General features: G+C 37.1%; 1 protein-coding gene across 3 annotated transcripts in view; it reads right to left on the minus strand.

Moving 5' to 3' along the window:
• STAM2 (signal transducing adaptor molecule 2) overlaps positions 1-13,877 on the minus strand; it is a 51,003-nt gene that overhangs the window by 6,492 nt on the left and 30,634 nt on the right. For 2 of the 3 annotated variants that reach the window (XM_046019289.1, XM_046019287.1), the window contains 5 exons: positions 10,776-10,870; positions 8,512-8,594; positions 8,281-8,368; positions 7,237-7,291; positions 911-1,064 (listed from right to left, as the gene is read on the minus strand). In XM_046019289.1, coding sequence (XP_045875245.1) covers positions 911-1,064; positions 7,237-7,291; positions 8,281-8,368; positions 8,512-8,594; positions 10,776-10,870 — 475 coding nt within the window. The remainder of the gene's footprint in view (positions 1-910; positions 1,065-7,236; positions 7,292-8,280; positions 8,369-8,511; positions 8,595-10,775; positions 10,871-13,877) is intronic. The other variant, XM_046019288.1, reaches the window with a different exon arrangement.

Below are 13,877 nucleotides of genomic sequence, written 5' to 3' on the forward strand. Positions count from 1 at the left end.
CTAACTGGCTGAAATTTAAAAAAGGTTTCAGAATACTCGCTAGTGATAAATATAAGTATTCATTCAGCAGGAAGCACAGACAAGGTGTACAGTCCTGGGAGAAGAGGCTTTTTATTAATGGCTTCTGGACCCTGCACCAAAAGGCCTGCATCATGTCCTTGCTGTGGGTGACTTTTTAACATTTAAGTTGTGCATCAAAAAAAACCCATAACAGCTGGACCAGAGGACAAAAGAAATTCACTAATAAGCCTTTTACTCATCAAGTAAGTCAAAGAAATCTTGAGAGAAATTTTTTTTTTTTTTTTAAGATTTTATTTATTTATTTGACAGAGATCACAAGCAGGCAGAGAGGCAGACAGAGAGAGAGGAGGAAGCAGGCTCCCTGCCGAGCAGAGAGCCTGATGTGGGACTCAATCCCAGGACCCTGAGATCATGACCTGAGCCGAAGGCAGCGGCTTAACCCACTGAGCCACCCAGGCGCCCCTTGAGAGAAATTTTTTAAAGAAATGTTACCTCTTGCTTTTTGAGAAACAGGAACAGCATTGGTGCCTCAGCTAGGGAACTTTTGGTAGGTCAGGTACTGTCCTAAATCAGAGGACTTGAACTTTTTACTTAAGGGATTTTTGCTTTACATTTACAAAAAAAGCAAATGAAGAACCAGGACTCCCATCATCTATTTAATGGTCTCTTTGTTCATGTTAAAAATGAACTAAAATTAGTTATAAAATACCTAAATCTCATTTGTCCTCGTGAACACTAATTGTTTAGCCTATACTTTCTGGACCATCGAAGATGAATTTTATGATTTTATTCATGGACCATAGAAATTTTAATACTAAACTTTAAAACATTTTCTTTAAATTTAAAACTTTTGTCTAATTTTGAAAAATGTTCTAAAAAATATGCTCACCTGCATTGGAACCCCGGCTGATGAAGGGGGGTAATGTGCTGGAGGATGGAGCTTTGAATAGACTGGATATACCGGTGTTTCATTCACCAACTTGTTATATAGTTCCAGGGCTTCCAAGACTTTTACATTCAATTCAGACAATTCTGAATGCTTCCTGATAGAGAAGAAAAGCACTTTAATATTCTTCAATGCTTTTAAGCATGTATTTAGGAACATAAATTACTTTTTAAATTTAGCACACATTTTCTATTTATATTTTAAAAGGTTCTTTATATACAATGAAAGAATATTCATCATGGGAAAATGGGTGAAGGAATTCCTTAATTCTTGTAATAACTAGGCTGATAGGACTTCATAATATTAGGAAAAGTCCGTTCCATACCTCATAAAAATTCAGACAATTTGTAATTTTGGTGCTAGGATAATTCTGTTTCACATGTTATACGCTTCTGTTAAAACTCAATTACTAAGCAAACTAATTTCTCAATTTTGGAAGAACCCAAGCCTTAATTAAAATCTAAGTAGAGGGGCGCCTGGGTGGCTCAGTGGGTTAAACTGCTGCCTTCGGCTCAGGTCATGATCTCGGGATCCTGGGATCGAGTCCCGCATCGGGCTCTCTGCTCAGCAGCAAGCCTGCTTCCCTCTCTCTCTCTCTGTCTGCCTGCCTCTCTGTCTACTTGTGATCCCTCTCTGTCAAATAAATAAATAAAATCTTTAAAAAAAAAAAAAATCTAAGTAGAAGAAGTACTCAAGGCAAGTCAGCAGCCTGCTTTGAAGCATGATAGGACTGAAATAAAAACACATTCACAAACAAAATCACATGATTTTCATTTGCTTATATAGAGAATCAGATGAAAAAATCTATTATCCTTGAAAATGCAAATAAAAACAATGTATATATAGTATACAGTATACTATATATATATATAGATAGATAGATAGATATACACACACTAGTCCCTATTGCTCTTGTTTGCTGGTTTCTTTTGAGAAAGTGAGTGAAATCAGATACTCTGTTGTATAAGCAATCCAAATAATGGCATTTTTCAAATTTGCCCAAGGAACCCCAGTGCAAATCCTTCTGACTTGGTACAATTTTGTTTGTTCCCCTGGGGAGTAATAAAGAACTTCCACTGCAACTGACAAGTTCATACAAGTTAGAGGGCACTTCATGGGGCACCCACAGCCTGTATATTAAATGTATCTTTTTATATACGCACAGAGAGGATCAAAAGACAAGCAACAGAGGCGGATGACCAGACACAGTACTACCAAATAAATGACCTGGACTGAATCCTATCAAGACTTGTCACCTTTCCTCTATAATGTTTCCTTTAAAATGCTATGTCTGAAACCAATAAAAAGGTACTATTTCCTCTGTTGCTGGTGTGACTGTATAAAGCAAGCCAAACTATTTTCAGAGTATCATGTGTACACCACACAGAAAGCTTCAGAAATTAGTGTCCATGCTGATAAAGATATGACTAAGAATTAACCATAGGCATTTGGTCCACATAACCCAGAATACTGATGAAACACCAGAAGAACACAGAAATCATCTTCAAAGATTTGGGACACAACCCCAAAACAAAAAATTTTTACTAACCATGCCCAAACACAATACTAGCACAAAGAAAATGGAGAAGATGTAGTTTTCTCCTTCAAAGAGACTACAATCTATTGGGGGGACAAAGCTAAGCACATGGAAAATAGCAAGCAATGTAAGATGGCATATAATTGAATTCCAAATTATATGAAAAAGGTAAGGAACAGAAGAGTTTAGAAAAGTAGACTAATTTGGGTGGTGGTAGACTGAAAAGTCTTTATGGAGAAGCTGGGACTTAAACTGGTACCTGAGGAAGGATAGATAGGCCCAAGCCAAAAAGGAAGAGTAGGTCAGGTCAGTGGGACAGTGTGAATTAAGACAGGCAAAAGGAATGAGAAGGGTACATAATGGAAGAATGAAAAGGGCAATTTGATCAAGGTGGGAGAAAACGATTTTTGGAGGGCAATAGGAAATAAGCTTACAATAGTCTGGAACAAGGGCTCAATTGGTTAAATATCTAACTCTTGATTTTGGCTCAGGTCATGATCTCAGGATGGTGAGATCCAGTCCTGCAACTCTCTAAAAAAAAAAAAAAAAAACAGTAATCTGGAACATTGTTAAATTCAGACCATGGATCTCGCTTCAGTACATCTATATAACGTTTTTGGAGTCAATTTACGTGTCTGCCCAGTATAATTTCTTAGTGTGATAAATGTTAAAAAATCTCATTCCAGGGGCACCTGGGTGGCTCAGTGGGTTAAGCATCTGCCTTCAGCTTGCGCCATGATCTCGCCGTCCTGGGATCAACCCCACCTCAGGCTCCCTGCTCAGCAGGGTGCCTGCTTCTCCCTCTCCCTCTTCCCTTCCCCACTGCTCCTGATCTCTTCTGCTCTCTCTCAGATAAATAAATAAAATCTTTTAAAAAAAATCTCATTGTTATGCTGAAAAAATAAATAAATTTTTAAAAAAAGGTAAAAAAAAAATCTCATTACAATGGCAGAAAATAAACGTAAAATTTCTTTTCTGACAGTAAAGTTGTTTTTCTTATTAGGAAAAACAAAATTTTTAAAAAAGATTTTATTTATTTACTTGACAGAGAAATACCAAGAGAAGGAACACAAGCAGGGGGAGTGGGAGAGGGAGAAACAGGCTTCCTGCTGAGCAGGGAGCCCCATGCAGGGCTTGATCCCAGAACTCTGGGATCATAACCTAAGCCAAAGGCTGAGCCACCCAGGCGCCCCTAGGAAAAACAAATTGATGATGATCCATTCAAGGAAAAAAAATGGTATTTTATTCATTTCTGAATGCCTGACAAAGGTAAATAGTCAATAAAGATTTGTTGAAGAACAGCAAGCATTTTCCAGAATAGAAGCTGCATCTGTTAGTCAGTGGCCATGGAGCAGAAAATGCCAACTGGCCTATTCAGAAACTGAAATTGAACTAACAGGTGAGCTGTGACTCAAAAAATTGACTCGTATCAGAAATGGTCACTCTGACTTTTAACTGTGCTAGATCTATTTCTTTGAAGATATTCTTTTTATCAACAAAAATAAGATTATACTGCCAATATCCTCTGCTTTTGCACTACATAGTATATTTTTCCATGTCAATACTTATTTTTATTATTATTTTCATTTTTTAATTTTTTTTAAAGATTTTATTTATTTATTTGTCAGAGAGAGAGAGCAAGCACAGGCAGACAGAGTGGCAGGCAGAGGCAGAGGGAGAAGCAGGCTCCCCACCAAGCAAGAAGCCCAATGTGGGACTCGATCCCAGGACGCTGGGATCATGACATGAGCCGAAGGCAGCTGCTTAACCAACTGAGCCACCCAGGCGTCCCTATTTTTTAATTTTTTAAAAAGATTGTATTTATTTATTTGACAGGTAGAGATCACAAGCAGGCAAAGAGGAAGGCAGAGAGAGAGAGAGAGAGAGGAGGAAGCAGGCTCCCTGCCGAGCAAAGAGCCCAATTTGGGGCTCGATCCCAGGACCCTGGGATCATGACCCTAGCCAAAGGCAGAGGCTTTAACCCACTGAGCCAGCCAGGTGCCCCTATTTTTATTATTATTATTATTTTAAAGATTTTATTTATTTATTTGACAGACAGAGAGATCACTAGTAGGAAGAGAGGCAGGCAGAGAGAGAGAGGGAAGCAGGCTCCCCACTGAGTGAAGAGCCCGATGCGGGGCTCAATCCCAGGACCCTGGGATCATGACCTCAGCCAAAGGCAGAGGCTTTAACCCACTGAGCCACCCAGGTGCCCCATATTTTTATTATTATTTTTAAAAAGATTTTATTTATTTGACAGAGAGAGAGAAGACGGTGATAGAGAGAATACAAGCAGGGGGAGTGGAAGAGGGAGAAGTAGGACTCCTGCTGAGCAGGATGCCTGTGGGTCTAGATCCCCAGGACCCTGGGATCATGACCTGAGCCAAAGGCAAAATGCTTAACGACTGAGCCACCCAGGTGCCCCTTCCATGTCAACAGACATTTATCAATGACAATGCTTTTTACTGTACAATATGTAGATGTGTAATTTTATTTAGAAATCAATCTTACACTGAAAGACATTTTAGTTACTTCCAACTTTGCTGTTATAAATTGTTTCCAATTTTGTTGTTATAAATAATACTGCGAAGAATCTTCTAAGAGGTAAATCTTTGCATATATTCTTATATATTTAGTATGGGCCTGAATTTGCTGGGTTAAAGTATATGGACTATTTTTAAGATACAGAAAGGTTTATAGTGATGGTACTCCTCTCCTAAGGTAATACTGACATTTTTCTTTCTAATCATTTCCAGTTTGAATACTCACTGACCATTAACATCCTTGCACCGAAACCACGGTAGATGGATACACAGATATTTAATGCTTTCTCCAAAATAACAAAAATGAAACTACCACCATCATTTCATTAATTTTTTTTTAAAACATCTTGACATTCTTCCCCCCACCCAAAGATTTTTTTTATTTTTTTGACAGAGAGAGACAGTGACAGCAGGAACACCAGCAGGGTAAGTGGGAGAGGGAGAACCAGGCTTCCTGTGAGCAGAGAGCCCAACGAGGGGCTTGATCTCAGGACCCTAAGATCATGACCTGAGCTGAAGGCAGATGCTTAACAACTAAGCCACCCAGCCATATTTCATTAATTTTTGACAGGGATTTCTCATTTATGTAGAAAATATAAAGGATTTAAAAAAAACATCTTATAGAAAAAGGTTATAAACTTCAGTGACTAGAAAAAAATCGAGGTTACTACCCTTCTCTGATAAAGGCAGATAAGTAAAGTAATTCCTAGTCTTCTTGTGCAGGGTTTTTTTTGTTTTGTTTTGTTTTTTAAGATTTTCTTTTATTTGACAGAGTGCAAGAGAGAGAGAGAACAAGCAGGGGGAGCAGAGACAGGAGAGGGAAAAGCAGGCTCCCCACTGAGCAGGGAGCCCGATGAAGAACTTGATCCCAGGACCCCAGGATCATAATCTGAGCCCAACGCAAACGCTTAACCGACTGAGCCGCCCAGGTGCTCCATCTTCTTGTGACGTCTGATACCGTAGTTCAACAAACAGAATCTAGAAAGCGATGATGATGGAACACTAAAGCCTTATCCTTGTCTTCCATTCACTATGGCTTTAAACAGAAAGCTGAAGAACCAGAAAAGACAAAAATAAATGAAAACTTCAAAATGCTGAGTCTATCCTTCAGTGTTGCTGCTTTTTCTAAGGAAGAGTAAGACTATGTGGGATAAGGAAATTAAAAGGACAAGAGGAATACAGAAACACAAGAAGAAAAACAAGGAGAGGTATGTGTTTGGATTTAGCTTCACAAACACAAGGGAAATTTCATTTGAAAGTTTTACAAATATTATTTCTCATCACATAACAAGACCCAGTCTTCATTCTGTGCTCTATTCAGCTTAATCCTCAGTACTCATTATCCCTCAGTTCCAGCCAAAGTAAGAAAATGAAGACTGGTACCATAAGAGCATGAGCCCATCATTCTAGGCAATACCATACTGCCACAGGGGAAAAAATGGTACCAAAAAAAAAAGTATCAGCTTGCTATCCGTTTGTAAGAGTTTTGGAAACTGAGAGACAATTTCAACAGATTGAACAGTTCCACAAAACTCCTTAAAGTTTTGCCAAAAAACAAGTAATCCACAAGAAAATTATTCTTGTTGGGGTACCCGGGTGGCTTAAGCATCTGACTCTTGGTTTCAACTCAGGTCATGACCTTGCTGTTGCAAGATCAAGCCCCATGTCAGGCTCTGTGCTCAGTATAGAGTGTTCCTCAGATTCTCCCTTCCTCTCCCTCCAGATCATGTGCGTGCTCTCTCTCAAACAAATAAATAAAATCTTAGGAGGAAAGAAAGAAAGACAGACAGACAGACAGACAGGCATTACTAAAAAAATTCCAAAGTATATTAGAAATGAAACCTGAGTTGTTTTTTTTTTTTCAGTAGTAGTGTGACATGGAACTTTACTATTCTCTGCATTTTAATAATATTCATAGATTTGTGAATGAGAAGGTTGTTTACTGACTGAATTACGATGTTTCTTGTTTAGAGCCATGCAAAGTCACCAGTTTTGATACACATTTCCTAAACCGATGCTTATACACAAAAAATGTAATTTGTCTTAACTTCATCTTGAGAAATCTTTCAGAAGTATGGTTTTTGAAAAAAATAATAAAGTATATATTTTAGAGCAAAAAAAAAAAAGAAGAAGCAAAGAAAGGAAGGAAGAAAACCATACGTGTTATTCCCTGCACAAAAAAATCTCACCTATCAATCTCCTCAAGTTTTTCATCTATCATTGGACCCATCTGTTGGCAGATATCTGTAAACACAAAAATAATTTTGAACCTTGAAACTTAAACCAGTTTAAATCAATTTCAATAATTTTTAACAACGGAACACACCAATATACAATACCATGCATAATACACAAAAATGAAGTTTATGCTAGAAGAAGGACTATGAAAGACTTAATTTTAATAATACTCAGCACCAATGTTAATATATCTGACCAAAGGCAAAATCAAAATCAAAAGAGAAATCGGACCATGTTCTCTGAAGTACTAAGTTTACAACTGTGAAATTTGGATCTACCTCAAAACCTAGAAAACTATTAGCCAAGTAAATGAACTTGAGTCACAGTGTATCAAGTATATAATTGTGTACAGATTATAAATGAACATTTCTCAAGTGCTTAAGCCATTTTAAAATTAAACATTCTGTGTTATTTCCAAACATAAACACTGATAAAATGGATATCGTAGTATCCTATATTCATAACCAGAGTTTATTCTATACAAAGATTTAAGATTTATCCATTTATCAGATATTTTTCTCCCAAAGGATTTTTTAAAAAAGGCATGAAAAAACATTTCTTTTACTTCAAATTTCTTGTGGATTAAAAAGACACATTGGCAGGCATCAAATGACTACATTACGAAGTTAACACCGATCACGTATAATTTCGCCCTTTAAAATCAAGAGAATTATAAGTAAGAATTTCTAAAACTTTGACGCAATTAATTTAATATGGTCTTATTCTTAATTCTGTCCTTTTCTGAATTCCAACTCTCTTCAGCCAGTATCACTAGCGGGCTTAGAGAAAAATAAAGGCTTCCTTCCTGAACATGTTAGGCAGGTTTGTAACAACATCTTCCAAGTTATATGTTTACTATTTTATTACACTAGTCTGCTTCTCACCAGAGATCTCTTAATTTCTGGAAGCAAATACAAGGCAGAAGACATTTAAGACATTATAAATTGCTAAAATAGTAAAAGACGTTAAATCAATCCCTAATGCTCACTAAGTACCTTCTAAATCCAAGAGGTCTTGGGAGTCTGGTTTTGAATCTGTTGGATCTATACTCTGGAGTACCTGCAGAGCTCTATCCATCTTATCCTAAAAAAAGTAAATGCACATTTAGAAACTCAAAAGCTTTCATTTCAATGAACATAAAAATTACTCTTACCAAGCATTCTCAAGGATAATGGGTTTTTTAAAAGTATTGATAGTTTAACTATTAAACAAAAGAAAAACTCTACCTCATCTATATAAACAGGCTCAGGCTCTGATTTCTTAATTTCCTCCTCCTCCTCATCAATTACATTCAATTTGTCCACAGCTGCTATGGAAACAAAGTAAACTTTAAGTTCCTCAGCATGTACTTAGGTATTTTAGTCACTAATACATATGTAGCCTGTGATTATCCATAAGAAAAAAAAAGGAAACCCTTTAGTCATCACATCTCATAATTAATATACGTTATTACATAAGTTCATTCACTCATACCACAAACATTTATTAGCCCTTACTATGAGCCAGGCATTGGAAATACACCAGTTGAGTATAACAGACAAGAATCTCTGCCCTGATGGAACTTACCTTCTAGTGGAACAAGCGAGCAGTATTAACGGGAACTGTCATTATAGGCATTTTCTGAAAAACTGAGGGTTACCACTAGGATGAATACACAAGAGTAGAGCGTAATCTGAACAGCTAAATTCAGAGTTAACTATATGAGCTCCTTCTATGCTTTCCTTGCTATAAAAATGTATTTCCCAAATGAACAAAGAATACCCAATTTCAACCTAACTTTGATAAGTTTTAAAGCCAAAGAAAACAAACAACCCCCCCCTTTCATAGTGAGAAGGTTGAAAGATAATTTATAAATGTATACATCCAGAACACAACTTAAATATTCACTGGAGTGTTGCTGTAATGAACTATATTTTAATAAAGTAAATTTTGATAAAAATAAAATTACAATAAAAGTCTACCTTGCCTCGAACCCAAAAATCTCAAGGAGGACATGTGAGAGCTTTGAATGAAGACATTGTGTTCTGGCTGAAGAGTACTTAAGGTTCCCAATAAAATGCACACCCCTCAGGGAAAAAATATCTCTATAACCAAAGGATTTTTAAGTCCCAACAATTAGCCACTTACTTCACATATTTGGCTAACTTTCAAACAGAGCCTAAGGAGCAGACCTCAACATAACATGAGGATACACTGAAAACCTAGATTAGTTTTTATTTTTAAAACTACAGCTCAAGTGCTCTAGCCTATGCCAAGGGGAAATTTCTATACAGAATCCCCCAAGGATGGTCTTCTGAAGTTATTAAAAACAGCGTCTTCAATTTTCACAACTACTTAGAGAGTCAGACTAGAGGAATAAAAAGTATAAATACTGGCAAACTACTTAGTCTTTACGTGAGTCTTCAAGTCTCTCAAGTTTACTTTGACGGAATGCCATTGTTCCACTCATACAAAGATGATGTTACACGTAATGCATACAGCCTTCACAATTTAAGTTCTTTCTTTAACACTGATAGTACAATCTAGCACGGACATGTCCTGCAGTGAGTCAGTATAAGTACGTCTAAGAGCAGACTGGTTGACTTCAGAATCATGGCTCTATCACCTACTAGTCATATAAACCCCCAGCTTCAGTTTCCTTATCTGTAAATGGGTAACAAAAGTACCTATCTCACAGAGTTATGAGGATTAAATGAAATAGTGCAAGTCACTGGCTTTGCATAATACTTGATAAATGAGTACTCAAACACCACTGAACTGCATTATTTCTGATCATGAGCTCCGTTAGTAATACTATTAGCTGTTCTTTACAATCAGCAACCCCCATTTTCCTGCCTGCATAACAAATGGAAGCTTTCTCTGCATAGTTGACAGCAGAAGATCTGAAGCAGGAACCCACTGTCTTAATTACCCTGCTTTATTACTTCAAGTTCCCTAGAATCAAATCAAGGTGAAGAAAAATTTAAAATTTAGGAGTACTCCTAACCCTTGTAATCACACTTGGTACTTGTCAACCAGCCCCCACCCTGCCACCTACTCCCCTTGATACTGTGGTTCAGTGATGAATAAAATCAGTATTCTTTATACTGAAGACACAAACTACCTCTTAAACCATAATCAGGTTGAATTAAATATCTGCATGGTCATCACAGATTATTTTATGCCTTATATGTAACTATGTACGTTCTCAGAGTTTAAAAAATTAATGGAATTGACTTGAAGTTAACCCTTTAATTTGTAAGAAATTAAACTGTATTGTCTATAAATAATTTAAAACAAAGTTAAATGTCAATCTACTTTATATTCAAAATTGAACCAGGGCACCTGGTTTGCTCAGTTGGTAGAGCATATGACTCTTGATCTCAGGGTTGTGAGTTTGAGCCCCAAGATGAGCAGAGAAATAACTTAAAAAAAATAAAGATAAATTGAACAATTAAACTCAAGTATAAAAAACTTTAATAGATTTAACCTTCCCTAAAATTTAACTTACCAGCCTCAGACTCTATGTTTAAATTAGTTGTTACAAAATTAGATGGGAAGAGTCCTATTCCTCTGTGATTTTCTCCTTTCCACCAATTGGCATCACTGAAAATACAGTACAAAAATGTCACTTGTTCCTCTACATTTTAAGTACATTACAGGTCACAATCAAGTCCCCTTTATCAACAACCCCAAGTCCCAACCCCACATTCAGCCTACCAAACCGTTACCATAAAGCTGGTATGTAGTCTTCCTGCAAGTGTATTTTTTGTTTACATATACCTACAGAAAAGTCTATAGATACATTAATCATTATAGATTTTTATATTTTATATATTAATACTTTCATACCTTGTTTATCCCTTTTAAAGATCCCTCATCCAAATACAGCATATTTGATTTATCCATCTTCATACAGATGAGCACTTAAATTCTTTCACCTTATAAAGACTGGTGTAATGATCATTCTAGATTCTGGGGCACACAAGCAACAATTCTTTAGACCTACCCACAAATGTGGACAGGCTGGGCCTCAGGATAAAAATCTTTTCCATTTTACCAAATAGTGCCAAATAGTCTCCTAAGTGGTTACGGCCATACACCATCCTCCTTCCCTCAGCAGCATGTGAGAATGTCATTTTCCCACATGCTTGTTAACTGTCCAAGCCACACTTGGTATCAGACAGGAGAGAAATCATCTCTCAAGGCTATGCTCATTTGCACTTCCGGGGCATCCACACGTTTTGCTGGCCATTCAGACTGCCTCTTCTATAAACTGTTCGTTCATTTTTTTCTGTCTACCTTTCTTTTCCACAGGGCTATTTCTTTTCATGGATCTGTAGGAGTTCTTTATATATTCCGGATAGCAACTGTTTGTCTGAATTATGCAAATACCTTCTCTCAAACTGTCACTTGTCTTTTAACATATGTTTATAGTTTCTTTTACTGCATGGTGTTTTTTGTTCCATGTAATCAAATTTAGCAATCTTTTATGGTTTATATAGCTTTGTTAAAAGAAATCTTTCTCTATCCCTGAACTCCCAAATCTGTTTTCCAATACACTTAGTAGCTTTGGTTTTCTTTCTTATCTCTTCCCCATGATTAAATCTATTTTTTTCTTAAAGATTCATTTATTTTAAGCACGCCTTGGTGGCTTGGTCGGTTAAGCGGCTGCCTTCAGTTCAGGTCATGATCCCAGGGTCCTGGAACTGAGCCCCACATTGGGCTCCCTGCTCCATGAGGAGCCTGCTTCTCCCTTTCCCTCTGCCAAGCTTTGCCTGCTTGTATTCTCTCTCCCTGTCAAATAAATAAAATCTTAAAAAAAAAAAATTATTTTAGAGTGTGTGTGTTAAGTGCAGGGAGGGGCAGAGGGAGAGGGAGAGAGAATCTCAAGCAGACTCTGAGCTGAGCATGGACAGAACTCGATCTCACAATCCTGAGATCGTGACCTGAGCAGAATCCAAGAGCTGGAAGCTTAATCCAGGCACCCCACCCCACTCTTTAATCCATTTGGAATGAAACCATATGTACTATATGAAACTGAGTCAAAGTTTTATTTGTACTGTATAAAGAGCTATTCATCCCCCAAATTTATTGCATAGTACATCATTTTTTCTACTGATTTATGATATCCTATCTTTCAAACAGCAGGCTGCTATCTGTCATTGAGCAGATGGATCTGGATTCCATTCTGTTGAACTATCTATATATTTATTTACTACAGCTTATTAATATGCCTTGATACTTGGCAGGGAAAGTACCCTTTCATATTTCCACATTAATGTTAAAATTAAAACATGTTCAAGGTCTCTGAAAAAAAGTCCTATTGGGGTTTTAATTAGAAATGCACTGAATTTATGCCTTAATATGGGGAAAATGAAATCTTTACAACATTAAAGTTATCTTTACCCTGAATATGTGTCTCTCTCCATTTATATTTAATATGTCATAGGGGTGCCTGGGTGGCACAGTTGGCTGAGCCTCTGACTCTTGGTTTCAGCTCAGGTCGTGATCTCAGGGTCCCAGGATCAAGCCTCGAAATGGCTCTGCACTCAGCACAGACTCTGCTTGGGCTTTTCTCTTTCCCTCCGCCTCTCCAACTCATGGTCTTCATATCTTTCAAGGAATTTTTTAACTTTCTCCATAAAGTCCTCCCATTTCTTTATTAGATTTAGCCCTAGATCATTTATAATTTTATTGCTATTGAGAATGGCAATTTTTTTCTATTACATTTTCTAAATAGCTGCAATTCAAGTACCCACTGATTTTTGTATGTTGAGCTTATATCCAACAACCTGATGAACTCTTTTGTTTTTTAAAGATTTTAATTATTTGACAGATAGGGATCACAAGTAGGCAGAGAGGCAGGCAGAGAGAGAGAGAGAGAGAAGGAAGCAGGCTCCCTGCTGAGCAGAGAGCCCGATGTGAGGCTCGATCCCAGGACCCTGGGATCACGACCTGAGCTGAAGGCAGAGGCTTTAACCCACTGAGCCACCCAGGCGCCCCAACCCTGAGGAACTCTTACCAATTTTAATAATTTGTCCACTGATTTCCTTGAACTTTCTATATGGACAATCATGGAATGTAGAAATGATAATTTTGTCTATTCCTTTCCAAAACTTTGACTTACTGGGTAGACATTCCTAAAAATGGAACTTGAGGATGAATTAACTCCTAGGACTCTGAAACACCATTTCATTTAAAAAGTACCACAAAGATGTGAGCTATATATCACCCAAATTCTTAAAACCGAAAATAATTGATGTACTGACAATTCTAATATATAGATGTCTAATACATATCTATCATGTCTGCTGATGTCTATATAAAATGAGGAATTCTCTTATATGCTTTTTAAATTAATCATCCCATTTTAAAAAGGACAGCTGAACTCAGAGGAAATTTTATATAAAACCAGAAAAGCCAAACCTGTGAAATGGACATGTGGATTTTATTTGAACCTATCAGTAATTTTATGTGTAGCCTTCTCTAGTGGTCCTACTAATGTAGGATCATTTCCCTCCCAACCACTACTATGAACTCCCTAATGAAGCATAAAAGTAGGCAAAACAACCAAATGCCGTGTTAAAGCATGACGACTCCTTCCTTGCCC

Source organism: Meles meles, chromosome 9 (assembly GCF_922984935.1).
Source record: "Meles meles chromosome 9, mMelMel3.1 paternal haplotype, whole genome shotgun sequence".
NCBI classification, from domain to species: Eukaryota; Metazoa; Chordata; class Mammalia; order Carnivora; family Mustelidae; genus Meles; species Meles meles.